A 14,244-nucleotide genomic window follows, 5' to 3' on the forward strand; every position below is an offset into this window, starting at 1 on the left:
GTTAGCTTTCCGATGTTAAGTGAACTGTCTCGCAATTTCCTGTGCATACCAGCCACGAGTTCACTATCAGAGAGACTGTGTAGTGCTGGGACAGTGCAGTTATGTGTCAGTGTTCACATCTGAAACCAGCAAAGGTTGACATGCTGGTGTTTTTGACAAAAAAGTCTGTGAAGAACACAATGAGTGTTGGGAAGAAGTACAGATGTCAGGGAAGCAAGTATTATGTAGGGCTTGTAATATTTTTGTTGTTCTGCACTATATCCTATATTGGTAGCCTTTGTGAAAAAAGTTCACAAGTTTAATGCTGGTAATCGGCAAATAGATGTTTTATATTAATATGCAATGTTTAGACAATTTAACATTTGTATTTTGTTTCTATTATTTTTTAGTGGTCACTTTTTTGATTATTATTCTGTTATTTGTCAATTTATAAGTTAAATGCTGGATATCAGTAAATAACAATCTATTGATTACAGATTGTGCAATATTTAGATGCTACCCCATAGCCGCAAGTCACAGCTTTTGTGATAAACGTTCTATGTTTGATTATTCTATTCCAGTTAAAATGTAATTAAAAAGTCATCCTTGTTTTGCAGTATAAAACAGTAAATATTTTGATGGTATGTCATGTGGTAATGCTCCATCATGTTTTAAAATCTGTTACACGGTGAATATTGAAGCTTGATTTTAAAAAATGATATTGTAGTACTAGGGTGTTGTACCGTGTTAGCCATTATGGATGTAGGGAGAAGTTAAGCAAAATGACCCCTTTTTCTTGGCTAAGTAAAAGATTACAATATGCAAGCTTTTGAGGCAACTCAGGCCCTTCTTCAGGCAAGATGTAATACAGAGACTGGAATTCCTTGTGTTTATATACTGTGAATAAGACGCTATATAAAGCGCCTGACCCGGCACAGATTCACACTGAGGCACATGTAAATTAAACAGGAATCTTTTTTATTTTCTCTTCACCCGTAGGCACACGTCATGCCCGTGTCCCACAGGCCCATCACAGTCCAAAACACTTAAACAGTTCAAACACTCTTCCTCTGTGGGGCACGTCTTCCCCGTGAACCCCACAGGTATAACACAGCCCCAAAGCACCTTACTTTACACACAGCAATCCTTCCGCTGGCACCACCACTCCTCTCAGGCAACCTCGTTCTCTTCCTCCCGATTTTGGCCCAGAGTGGTGGTTGCTGGCTCCTTTATGGCCCTCCCGGGAGTGCTCCTGTTGCTTGTTCACCTGTTCCCAATTGCACTCCCGTGTGGGCCTGATGATTAAACCAGCTGGGCTTAATTATCTGTCTCGTTCCCTGGCGGCCATCCTGGGTCCCCACAGGGTTGGGGAGAACTCCATTTCCCATGAAACCCTGTGGGAAACTGAGGCATCATCAACCAGGGAGGCTGTCACCAAGCGTCCCTGGGGAGGTACTGAGAAGTCCATGGCTGCTCCCCCGGACCATATACAGCAGGGTCGTCCCGACCGGGCATGGGACCCGGCTGTCCATTACAATACACAGTAGGACAAATAACAACATTGGAACAACATTACAACAATACAACTTAAAGGTTTTCCAATGTTGTATCAGTCCAAATGTCTATATAAACACAGGGAACTCCAGTCTCTGTATTACATCTTGCCTGAAGAAGGGCCTGAGTTGCCTCAACAGCTTGCATACAGTATATTGTAATCTTTCTTGACTTCTCACTAAAAATGATATTGCAAATTAAGTCACAATCGCAATATATGTCAGAAAAATCACAAATTGATCTTTTCCCATTATGGCCCTAGCATGGTGTATTATAAATTGATCTCATATAGTGTATCTGAATTTTTGTTTTACACTAAAGCAGCAAATTCTTATAATTTTGAGATACTGAAATAATTTTTTACTATTTGTTTTTAGAAAAAATAGAATTCCTCAGAAAATCAATTCAGAAAGATGAAGACCTGCATATCAGCTCGATTTTTCATGTTGATGGCTACTGTACAGCTGTGCAGAACAAAGACAAGTGAAAGTGAGTATAACCCCCTTTTATTCCTTATTAAATATATGTACTGTATATATTTTTAATAAACAGTGTACAGTGGGAAAAAACATTCTGTCAGACAAAATGTCAACACAGAACTATGCATTTTGCAAGTACTCTGTCTTTTGTTTTGCACACACTTGGTTCAAAAGTGAAGTAGAAACCAATGTTTTGGCAAGCTAATGTAATTTTAAGACATGATGACTGATTTTTTAAAAATTTGTTTTCAGCATAATGAGTGATAAAATAATTCTGGGCCCAGTGAATATTTAAGCGTGGGTTCAAGGACTAATAAACACGTATACTTTGTGTTTCATTTTAAATCCCAAAGATGTTTATGTGAAATGATTTGCCACTTTGACTGTAGTCTGGGAGGCCGAGTATGGCCATGCCTTAAAGCTGACTGGTGTGGTACTGGTTCCTGCCTTGCACTTCATTCCTATGGGATAGGGTTAAGCTCATGTCATCCTAACTTGATAAACGTTAGGTTGGTTCAGTAATGAATGAATGGATTGATGGATGGACTTTAGTGTCTTTGTTTTTAGAGAACATGTTTCCAATCGAAAAGAAGACAATGTTAATAAGCAAGTCCAAAAAGCAACAGTTGCTAAAAATAAAGATGAGAGGAGAAGATTTAGAACAGATAAAGGAATTTGTCTGTCATTTGCTAACACAGGTCAGATGCAGTATGGCTGATGACACAAGGGGAACTGAACTCGCCTCAACAAGCTATGGAAATCAAAAATTATAGAAATCAAAACAAAAGTCAAAATGTATGAAACTCTGGTAATTCTAGTTATGATGTATGGCTGTGAATGCTGTTGCCTGAGGAAAGAAGATGAACTCAGGATAGTAGTCGCAGAAATGAACTGGCTACGAAAAATCGTACTACTATCCTGGCTATGCAGAATACAAAATGACAACATACGAAACACACAGAAGCAGGAAGAAACATTAAACGATGACTCCTGTGGTTTGGAGATATTACCAGTATGAACAAAAGAAGGTTGCCACAAAGGGTTATGCAGTGCCACATTACAGGGAAAAGAACATGAGGAAGACAATGGAAAACACTGGAGGGATAACTTTAGGGAGGACCTCGAAACATACAACCTTAGTATTAGGCAGTGAATCTGGCCAGAGAAAGAATGCAAGAGGAAGAAAGAAGAAGAATACAAAAATATTAAAATAACCTTCCATTTGAATAACTTTTTAATACATCTAGCTCTAGGAAGCTTATTATGTAGATAAATACTTTCTGTGTACTGCTTTTCCAAGTAGCATTTAAATGATAAACACCATTTTGAAGCTTTTCAAATGCTACCTCTGTAGCTAAACCTGCACATATAATACAGTAAACATTATTTTTCCAACAGAGGATCTCGTATTTTTAAGACATTTAATACAATATAAATAATTTGATCATAGAATACTAGCTGTGTAAGCACCTGCTGTAAAAAGCCCAGGATCCTAGAAACTATTGAAATCGTCAGAAAAAAATTGAAATGTAGTGATGTCAGGTAATTGAAAGGAACTACTCTGGTCTTCTCTCTCCTAGGAGGATTCATTTTGCTAACATGCTCGCATCACTTGAGCATTAGTGACTAAGCAAGCGTGTCTTTCTTTGGAGGTTTCGTTTTGCTGACGTGCTCACCTCGCTTGTGTATTAACGGCAGGAGGAAAAGTAAAAGGGATACCATTTTGCCGATGTTAGCGGTTAAGCAACTTTGTCTTTCTTCTGAGGTTTTGTTTTGCACACATGCTAGCCTCACTTGTGTTATTTGTGGCTAAGTGAGTTTCTGTTTCCTTGGAGTTAGAGCCCTTACCCAGAATCCACCTCTCACTTCCGGTCCGAACAGACAGACACATACACTTCCATACATACACATTTACTGTATATATAAGATGTGACATGGTTACATCTAGTTTGCATTACTCCCACTGTTTTCTAAACTATTATGTGATGGTGTCTGTAACCATAATCACTAAAGAGATAAATGCACTTGCTCTATTAATTTATCGCAATAATGCCAGTGAGAAACGAGTAGGAGTTGGAGTTTGATTTCTATTTGTTACACAAATAAAATAGTTACAATTCCAGAATTTGGTTGTAATATCCACTTTGAAATCAGCATTTGCCACAGTAAAATAATATTGTAACATGCCTGGGTTTTTGAGTTCTTTATACATGTCTACTGTTTTATTCTGTGATGATTGCATTTGTATAGCAAATGCATAATTTAACAAAATAAGAGGGGATGAATGTGGGTGAACGTGTGTGTGGCACATAGTCTGATGTGGCATTTGGTGCCATTGCCCACCTGCCAAGTTGTTTTGCCTGCCTAAGGTAAAGTCATCTCTGATGGAGGATTGCAGGAATCATCGGGAAGAGGAGTACTTTCATCGGATTGGCTGGCACAGTGCTGTCCCAGCTGTGGAATGGAACTGGGGGAGGCAGCTTGATGGCCGAAGTCTCCAGGACTCTGTACAAATCCAAATCATATTATGTGATATCATCTACTGTTAAATTCTGCTCTGTACTCGTAATATTTTTATTTTACTGTTATGCTGTATTGAGGATTACTTGTGTTTTGTGTATTGTATTGTACTGACCCTATTCTCTTTGACACCCACTGCATGCCCAAACTACCTGGAAAGGAGTCTCTCTTTGAACTGCCTTTCCCAAGTTTTTTTTCCATTTTTGTTTTTGAGAGATTTTCCTTGTCTTCTTAGAGAGTCAAGGCTGGGCGGCTGTCAAGAGGCAAGGCCTGTTAAAGCCCATTGCAACACTTCTTGTGTGATTTTGGGCTATACAAAATTAAATTGTATTGTATTGTATTGTGGTGACTGTTAGTAACCTATGAGATGTTAGCAAAGCTGACCTAAATTTAGCATTGTGGATGGTCTTTATAATTCAGTGCAGTGCAAACAAAATTAAAAGTTGCAAATATTAAAATGTGTGGACCCATTGTATTGCTAAAATAGGCATAACTCTGATTTGTACCTATTTCCAAAGGGAAAAATACAAGACAACATACATAGATAAATACAACATGGTGTGTGTTATCCCACTTCCATCATTGATCACACCTGGTGAATGATTCAGACATATATAGTAAAAAAAAAACTTCAATTTGACTGTATGAGAGTTTGAAATTACTCACACTTTAGCATCTTAAATGTGTTTTTCACTAAAAATTGGGACAAAGTGAAGCTAGTAGTGCACTGAAAGTCTGGAACAATAGTTACAAATCACAAGTAACAATCAGACAATTCAATTAAGTGAGGTGCAGAATGTCTAACAAAAATGTAACGGATTAATCACCCTGATTAGTAGGTGGGTTCCTGTCATGATGGGGTGTTGGTCACAGGAAGATCAGATAACATGTGCAGGGGATGAAGAGATTTAACATAAAGTTCTCATAAATGTACTGCTTGGATGTGAACTTGGCACCAAGATTGAACTGAGCAGTTTGTAGCTGCCATACCAGACTAGTTGGTGTGGGTTCTGTTGTGGCTTTGAAGAAGTTGGATCTTTTTCAGTGCATGTCTGTACTTTCTTTCTTCTTTGTGTCAAGTTGCCATGTTGTCAGTGCTGTTCCTACACTGACCACTGTCTTAATCATTTCTTTCCCAGCTGTCTCTCGATCAGTGCCATATTATATTTATCACCCTCTTCTGTTTTGTCTCACTGACTTTACATTTCAAACATCTCATATTTTTAATTACTAAATCTCTTATATGTGTGGCCTATTTGAGAAGTTGTCGTTTTACATCTAGTAACTGAAACAATCAAGGTGTGTCTGGTGAATTATTATTGTTTCAATATATCTCTCTATTATAAAAAAAAATCTTGGGACGAGACAAGACTTTTTTTACGTGATCTTTTGAAAAGAGATCTTTTGAAGAGATAGTCAAGTCACGTCATACTTACAACCTGTGGAAGCAAGTCCCGTGAGACCGTGACTTTTGCAAGTCATGCCCTACTTACAACCATTTTCAAACAAGTCCAATGTCATCTAACCTCTCAGTTGTTGGAATGCTTTTGGCAGAGACATTTCCTGTGCTCTCAGCTCTTAAAAATTGCATACGTTCTAGATGGCACGTCAGCAACTAAGTGAAGAAGAAAAAGCAGCATGTCAAAAAGAGACCCAAAAGCGTTGGAGAGAAAAGAATGCAAAAAAGAAAGCCTGGGACCAGAAAAAGACAAAGTAGAACGTCGTAAAGAATTCAACGTTGGCGCAATACACATGCAGAGCAGGTTAAAGATAATGAAAGTAGGAAAATTTGAAAGTTTCAAAAAATGATAGTAAAAATCAAGTTAGCACAAACAATTGGAAAATATTACTCAGTGAAATAACGGAACAGCAAAAAAAATCGAATAGTGTTTGAGGATGTTTGGGGGAGAAGAGAGACAAGTCGGTGAGACAAAAGGAGAGCTGGTGTACAGGCATTTAAACGTTCGAAGTGCTGCAAGAGATGCAGATCACATGGCACGGCAGCAGCAGCAATCCAGAAGCTGATCGAGCAAAGAGGACTAAAAAAAAAAAAAAACTTTATTTGTTTCCCATTGTATCACCGTTTAAGAGGGGGTTTTGGAGGAACGAGCGTGTCTCCTTGGGATGCGTTCAGCACGACGTGTAGCACAGGAAATGTTGTTGGTGAGCGAAGCGAACAGGGGGCGGAGTCCCCTAGTGTTTTTAAATAATCATTTTATGTAAAAAATAACAGAAGAATCAGTTGTACCTACAGGATTTTATGTTTCTGCTGCTGTATGTATTTGAATCTCCCCATCTTATATAAAAACGTCTACGCAGGGAAGTGTATGTGTCTGTCTGTCCGGCCCAGAAGTGAGCGATGGAGTTGGGGTAAGGGCTCTGCCTCTGAGGAAACACAAAACTCACTTAGCAGCTAATAAAACAAGTGAGACCAGCACATAAGCAAATGAAACTTCAGAAGAAAGACAAAGTCGCTTAGCCGCTAACATCGGCAAAACGGTATTCCTTTTACTTTTCCTCCCGCCACTAATGTACAAGCGATGCAAGCATGTCGGCAAAATGAAACCGCTCTTAGGAGAGAGACACCCAGAGTAGTTCCTTTCAATTACCTGATATTTCTTCATTTCAATTTTTTTCTGACAATTTCAATAGTTTTTAGGACCTCAGGCTTTTCACATCACAGGCTTACACAGCTAGTTAGACAATAAAGTTTGTCTAATCTAATTATGTGTTTTCTCCTGTTTTAGACAAATTTTCATTGGTAGCTTCATCACCATCTGTTTTTGGTCATGTTGGGAAGGATATTGTTCTGCCATGTGCTTTGTCAGCAAATATCAGTGCAGAGGGAATGGAGATCAGATGGCTGAAGAAAGAGAAGCAGAATTCAGTAATTATATTTATATCACAGGAGAATAATGAAAATGAACTGAACAAAATTTACCAAGGAAGGACTGAGCTCCTCAGAGAAGGTGTGAGGAAGGGGAATGTGTCTCTACTTCTAAAAAGTGTCACAATCTCTGATCAAGGCAACTATACTTGCTCAGTTATTACCTCAGAATGGTTTTCGGATGCTTCCCTTACCTTGAATGTTATTGGTAAGTAAAATTCTGCATTCATTATTTCAGCTTGTAAAACAAATCACTAAGCTAAATTTGGGTCACATTGTATTTGCAGCTACTGGCAGCACACCACTCATTTCATTGGATGGACATCAGGGTGCTGGAATTGGACTTTCCTGCATATCTTTTGGATGGCTCCCTTTTCCTCAAGTAGAGTGGTTAGATGGTACATATAAAGATATCTCTGTTCGTTCAAACACTGAATTTCTGATGGACCAGGATGGACTGTACAGTGTCAACAGCCACCTTGAGGTTTCTCCAGAAGACAGTGATGGGATAATTTGTCGTGTCGGTGGAGTGCAAAGACAGTCTGAAACATATATAGAAATCAAAGGTGAGTATGAATAAAAGGTATTTTTATAATTTGTTACTTTGTAATTTGTGACAATTGTGTAATATACCGTGATAGAAAATCGAAATGTTTTACAGAAAATAAATATAAAAAGTAATTATATTGGTGGAACAATGATTAGCATTTCTGCCTTTTGAATCTAGCATTAAGGGTTTAATCCCATAGCTGGTTGTTGTTTATGTGTAGTTTGCAAATTCTTTATGTACTCAAGTTTTCCCCCCACATCCTCAAAGAAGTATATAGATGAATTGATTCTTAATTGGTGGAGTATGAGCTTGTGTGTGTGTGAGTGGACTCTGCAATGGACAGGCACCGTGTCCAGAGCTTGTTCCTCTGTAGTGTTCTGTGCTGCTGCAATAAGATCATGTTGTCTTTGTGTGGTATACAGTGCAAGATGCCATCAGTGTGTATTAAAGTGAAAAAATAGAACATGCAAATAATATTTGTTATTATTATTTCTCTTTTTAATTTGCAGAGGAGCTATTCCAGACCTTTAGGGCATGGAAATCTGCTTTTGTTGTTATACTTTTGTTTCTTCTCCTTACTCTTGGACTCCTTGGTGTTGCAGCTGTTTATTGGATGAAGAAAAGAGGTAATGGATGAGCTGCTTACTTATTTAAAAACAAAAAATAAACCCAAAAACATAGGCATTACTAAGTTCAGTAATTTTAATATGTGGGTCTCAACCTAAGTTTGGAACGTCTTTAACTCAGTTTGAATTCACTCATTAAGATTAATTACCCCTGTTTTGTTTTTTTTTTTTACTATTAAACCAATATGTTTATGGTTTATTTTTTCTGTTCTTCTTAGTAGTCAGTTAATAATAAGACAGAAATAACAAGAACCACCAGGTAAAGAGTGAACTTGGCCAGATTTCCATTCTTATACCTTCATTATTCATATACATTTCAGTCGTGTATTTGGAATGAAATAATAGAGACAAAAGTGAAGGGTTGACATGTACCATTTTGTGCTGGACCACAGAAGTGTTTATGATGTTCTCAGAAAAGGAAAATCTACAGTATTAGAAATATCTTACTGTATGTGAGGGATTGAGAGCACCAATGATGCTTATTCTAATTACATGCTTTATTACCAGCAATAATTAAAAAAAATATCTAACATCACCCCCTGAAAAGTGAGTCTGAGACCCGTGGATCAACACCTGTTTCATTAAATATTACTTTCAAGCAATCTTAATATTTAGAGTATATAATTGTACCTGTAATTTAGATTCAAAGATTAAGTTCAATTTTTATTGCTGATATACTTATATACTGTATGTGACAAGCCTTCAGAACAAACAAGAAAAGATAAAATATTGGGCACCTGAAAAATAAAGACATCTTACCAAGAATGTGAAAGCAATGAGCTTCTTCTCAGACGTGAGTCCTCTTGACCACCATAATACGGGAGTGCTGGTGGTTTAAGCCGTTACAGCTTCATTGTGCCATTGGTCTGTTGTTAAAAGAAAAGGAGAGGCATTACTTGACAGTGCCAGATGTCGACCCAGGGTGGAATTACATTCAGACAAGCCTTGAAGTTGTCTCCCAAGCACATGTGTGTGACAGTGGTTAATGGGTTAAACTGCTCTATTCTGTGAACCAGCATTAATTTGGTGTCTGGCACTACCACATACTTAGTGCCTCCAAATAAACTGGCATTCAGTTAGACAGAGCTCCATATGTACTAAAAGATACCTGCTCATGATGAAATAGCTACTTTGGAGGCTTCATAAAGAATTTGTTTTATAAAATGTATTTGAAGTGAGTAAACTCTTTTTTGATCCTGCTAACTGAACTGAAATACTGATGTTTCTTATCCTGTTTAAGTTAAAGATTTGGATTATTTTCATTAACCACAATATTTTTGAAGAAAGTCATTTAAATGATATAAAAATCGTAAAATACATTCATTTGTTTCTGCAGGCCAAGTGACAACAGCTAAACTAGAAGGTATCCCTCATGATTTCATATATCTGTGTGATTTTTAACATGTTTTTCTTGAAAATATTCTTATGTCTATCTGTGCACACAGTTTTTTAATGAACCCATTTTAAATACATATTTCTGTGTTTAGCTTGGAACAAAAATATACTTTTAATTGATTTCAAAGGAAAATTTAAGGTAGCACTGCATCTTTCATAGCCACTCTGTGCATTCCTGTTTTTGTGTGCCTGCTGATGTGGCAGTTTCCACCTGCCTATATTTCCTTTTTTCTGACTGGCTACTTTACCAATGATTGTATTTAGTAAAAACTCCACTGCCATCTCTCCTAAACACCTCCATGCTTCTACAGGTATGTCATCTGGACCGACAGCCTTTCCATTCTTCATCCTCTTCATAGCTGTCCTTACTTCCTCCTTGGTAATCCGTTGCACTTCTAGATTCACTATCTCCACATCAGCTAACCTCTTCTCTCTCTCATTCTCTTTATTCATCAGCCTCGCAAAATACTCTTTCCATCTGCTCAACACACCTTCCTCTCTTGTGAGATTCCATCTTTATCCTTTATCACCCTAATCTGCTGCACATCTCTCCCAGCTTGGTCCCTTTTCGCAAAATCCACTATCATCCCATCAAATCTTCGTCTTCTCTGTTCCCTTCACCAACATACCCATTGAAATCCGCTCCAATCACCACTCTCTTTCACTTGGGTACACTGTTCATCACTTCATCCAACTCACTCCTGAAATCTTGTTTTTTATCCATCACACACCCAACTTGTGAGGCATGTGCACTAACAACATTCATCATCATCATACCTTCAATTTCCAGCTTCATAATCATTACTCTGTCCGACACTCTTTTCACCTCCAAAACACTCTTGACAGACTGTACCTTCAGAATAACCCCTACCCCATTTCTCCTCCCATCTACACCATGACAGAACAATTTGAATCCACCTACAATCTACCTGGCCTTACTCCCCTTCCATTGTCATCACTGCTATTTGCCTTCTTGCTAGGGAAAAGTAAGATAAAAACTGTTAATAAAATTTAGGTTCATCCCTCCCTGATAAAATAATGTATGTAATTAAATTTTATTTAATTTGAAAGTTGTTTTTCAGCTTTTAGTTTAACTTACATAATACGTCTTTTCTCATTCCTCTTGCAGAATCAGAAAAAATGCTTTTAGAAGGTAAGTCTGATTAAACTAAAAAAACAGACTGAACAGATGCTTGGTTGATCATTTATTATGGACATATTAATCAATATTTTTGTGGCCTAATGCAGCAATCTACTCTCATTTTTAGAGAAAGAAAGGTGCATCAAAAATTTAGGTGAGTGTTTAAACCTTTACATTTGTTCAACTAACCTACTCTGTATAGACCAACATTCTAGAAACTGGAGCATTTAAAAGGAAAATATCTGTATAAAAATAGCTCTGTAAATGATACAGTTTAGACATATTGTTCAAGTACACAAGATATGCTTGATTTTTCGTCATGGGGCCTGGTTGTTGGAAACTGGAGGTAGTGCAGGAGGTTTCAATCCCGAGACTTACCACTCCAGATTTAAACTAGTTAATCAAGAGTGGCTTCTATGTGTCTTTTTCACTAGTGTTTCCCCTCTGTAAAGGTGCTGGGCAGATATGGGGATATTCACATTTTCCCATCTAAGAGCCATGCAGGTGAAGTTTGTAAGGGTGTTGAAAGTAAGTTTCCTCAATGTGACACTAACGTGCAGAGATAAAAAAAAAAAATAGGAGGCAGTAGAAAGAAGCTATGGTAGTAAAGTAACTGATGCCTGGGATAAAACCCAGGACAAATCTAAGACACCCTGGAAGATTTATATCTGTGAATTCTCTAACAGGAGCTGGGGACTGTTGTTAGGGACAGGGAGATCTGACATGTATAGCTCAACATACTTCCAGCATGCCTAACCTGAAATGAGAGATTAAAAATGAGTGGTTAAGAAAAAAATTTTGGATAGATTTCTTAGTAGTTTTCTCATTTTACTTCTGAATAATTTCCTGGTAGCTAGTCTTGTGGGAAAAAATGTTCACTGTTTTTTTCTATGTCAGGATATTTTAATTTAGGGGTTAAAATTGAAGACTTAGTTTTAAATTATTAGTGTTCTATTTTTGCTATATTTGACTGTTATCCTCCATTACAGCGTAATGGTTTTGAATCTGTTATCAGTGCAGTGCTCCATCATTTAACCAACCTTTTTTAGTTTTTCATCTTAAAATATTTAATTTCCTGCAGTTCTTCCTAAACAACTAGACTATTTCTAATGACATTAATCACAGAGACTGCCTTACCCTTCTTTCACAACCAAATCTGAAGTCTGGAAATTTATATTTAAAATTTGAAGCTGGAGCTCAGGTTTTTGCAATACAGACAATACAAATGTTTCAAAAGTGCTCGCCTAATGCATTATCAGAAAAAATGCACCTTTTATTGACTAATTTGAATATGTAAGGAATTGTCTTTCTGATTAATATGCTCCTACAGATGATATTTCTACCCAACAACATTCTAGGTTGGAGTATAATCAAATACAATAACTAAACTTTTCATTTTTTTCATGTTGTTATAGAATCTGAGTTTGCAAAGATTAAAGAAGGTAAGATGCACAACCCTAAAAACAATAAAATTATATTCAGTAGTCACACAATGTGAGCTGCCTAAAATGTCTGTAAATATTAAGTATGTTTATTGTCATGTACATCCATCCATTATCCAACCCACTATATCCTAACTACAGGGTCACTGGGTTTTGCTGGAACCAATCCCAGCCAACACAGGGCGCAAGGCAGGAAATAAACCCCAGGCAGGACGCCAGCCCCCCGCAGGGCACACACACACACCCCAAGCACACACTAGGGACAATTTAGAATCACCAATGCACCTTTGGAGGAAACTGGAGCAAACACACAGACACGGGGAGAACATGCAAACTCCACACAGGGAGGACCTGGGAAGCAAACCCAGGTCTCCTAACTGTGAGGCAGCAGCGCTACCACTGCGCCACCGTGCCTGTCATGCACATAGTAAAATGAAATGTTTGCTTGGATAATGTTGTAGATTTCTTTTAAATAGTCACTCTGAAATCATTCTGTAAAGGCTTTGTTCCTTTTATTCAATTGATCTATTGGATCGCAGCATGTGAACTATAGTTCTTCTTAAGCTCTTCTGACTAGACAAAGACATTCCTAAGTTTATATAGGCATAGATAAGAAACAAGTAAAGAACAGTTAATCATTCTGTAAACTCTAATGATCTGAGTTTCCTAAAGAACAAAAAAATTGTGAGACCTCCATAAAGAATCTCGGAAACATGCCAGAAATCTACCTGGTCTGCCCTTCCTCCTTAATTTCAATCAGGGCCCAAGGCAGCTTACTGGCTTTAGCTGGAGCAGGCAAAAATGAAGAGCTGGCAAAACAACTATAACAATTCCAAAAAATATCATAAACACACTGCAAGTGAAAGGGTGACCGTGAAACTTTGGCTTGTTATTAAAGGGCAAAAAATGAATCTTTAAAAATACAAAGATTTCTCACATATATTCTTAATAAACAAGACCTAAAAAGACCATCAAAAGCACAAATGGACTTACCTAAAAATCCAGAGGTAATGTCACAATGTATAATCCAAGGAGAGTAATCAAAAACAGGGCAGAAAGGTTGAATTCCAATAATTCAAAATAAGCAATAACACAGACATATTGAGCACTCGCCAACATCTAACCTACATAATGTATCCCAATTAACTTCTTCTTTTTGTTGGCGCCTGGCAAACTAATTGTGAAGGTGCATTACCACCACCTGCTGAACTGGACTGTGAAGAGGAGTCAAAATAGTGAACCCAATACCTACCATGGATCTTGTTGTTGCTGTTCTTCTTCTTCTTCCTTTTCTTCTTCTTCCCTCACATTCTCATCCTCTGTACTTCTATTCCCTTCACTCTTTGACCCACATATTCATTGTCTATCTTCATCACATGTCCATTCCATTTCAGCCTACTTTCCTGTACTTTCTTAGATTTCTCTCTCACTTTTGTTGTATCTCTGATTGTCTCATTTTTTAATTATGTCCTTTTTTGTAACTCCACATATCCATCTCAACATCGTCTTTTCTGCTATATCTAACTTCTTCTCCCGTGCTCCCTTTACTGCCCATGTCTCAGCTCCATACATCATTGCTTGTCTTACCACTGTCTTAAAAACCTCATCTTAATTCTTCAATGACACATGACTCATAATACTTTCCATCCGCTAAGAATCCCTGCACTTTAT

The 14,244-nt window shown here is 37.6% G+C and overlaps 1 protein-coding gene across 2 annotated transcripts in view; it reads left to right on the forward strand.

Moving 5' to 3' along the window:
• LOC120518641 (butyrophilin subfamily 3 member A2-like) overlaps nt 1-14,244 on the forward strand; it is a 33,437-nt gene that overhangs the window by 3,203 nt on the left and 15,990 nt on the right. For both annotated transcript variants that reach the window (XM_039741528.1, XM_039741527.1), the window contains exons 2-9: nt 1,911-2,022; nt 7,280-7,627; nt 7,707-7,985; nt 8,479-8,595; nt 9,932-9,958; nt 11,120-11,143; nt 11,259-11,285; nt 12,547-12,573. In XM_039741528.1, coding sequence (XP_039597462.1) covers nt 1,947-2,022; nt 7,280-7,627; nt 7,707-7,985; nt 8,479-8,595; nt 9,932-9,958; nt 11,120-11,143; nt 11,259-11,285; nt 12,547-12,573 — 925 coding nt within the window. In that variant the 5' untranslated portion in view covers nt 1,911-1,946. The remainder of the gene's footprint in view (nt 1-1,910; nt 2,023-7,279; nt 7,628-7,706; nt 7,986-8,478; nt 8,596-9,931; nt 9,959-11,119; nt 11,144-11,258; nt 11,286-12,546; nt 12,574-14,244) is intronic.

This window comes from Polypterus senegalus, chromosome 18 (assembly GCF_016835505.1).
Source record: "Polypterus senegalus isolate Bchr_013 chromosome 18, ASM1683550v1, whole genome shotgun sequence".
NCBI lineage: Eukaryota > Metazoa > Chordata > Cladistia > Polypteriformes > Polypteridae > Polypterus > Polypterus senegalus.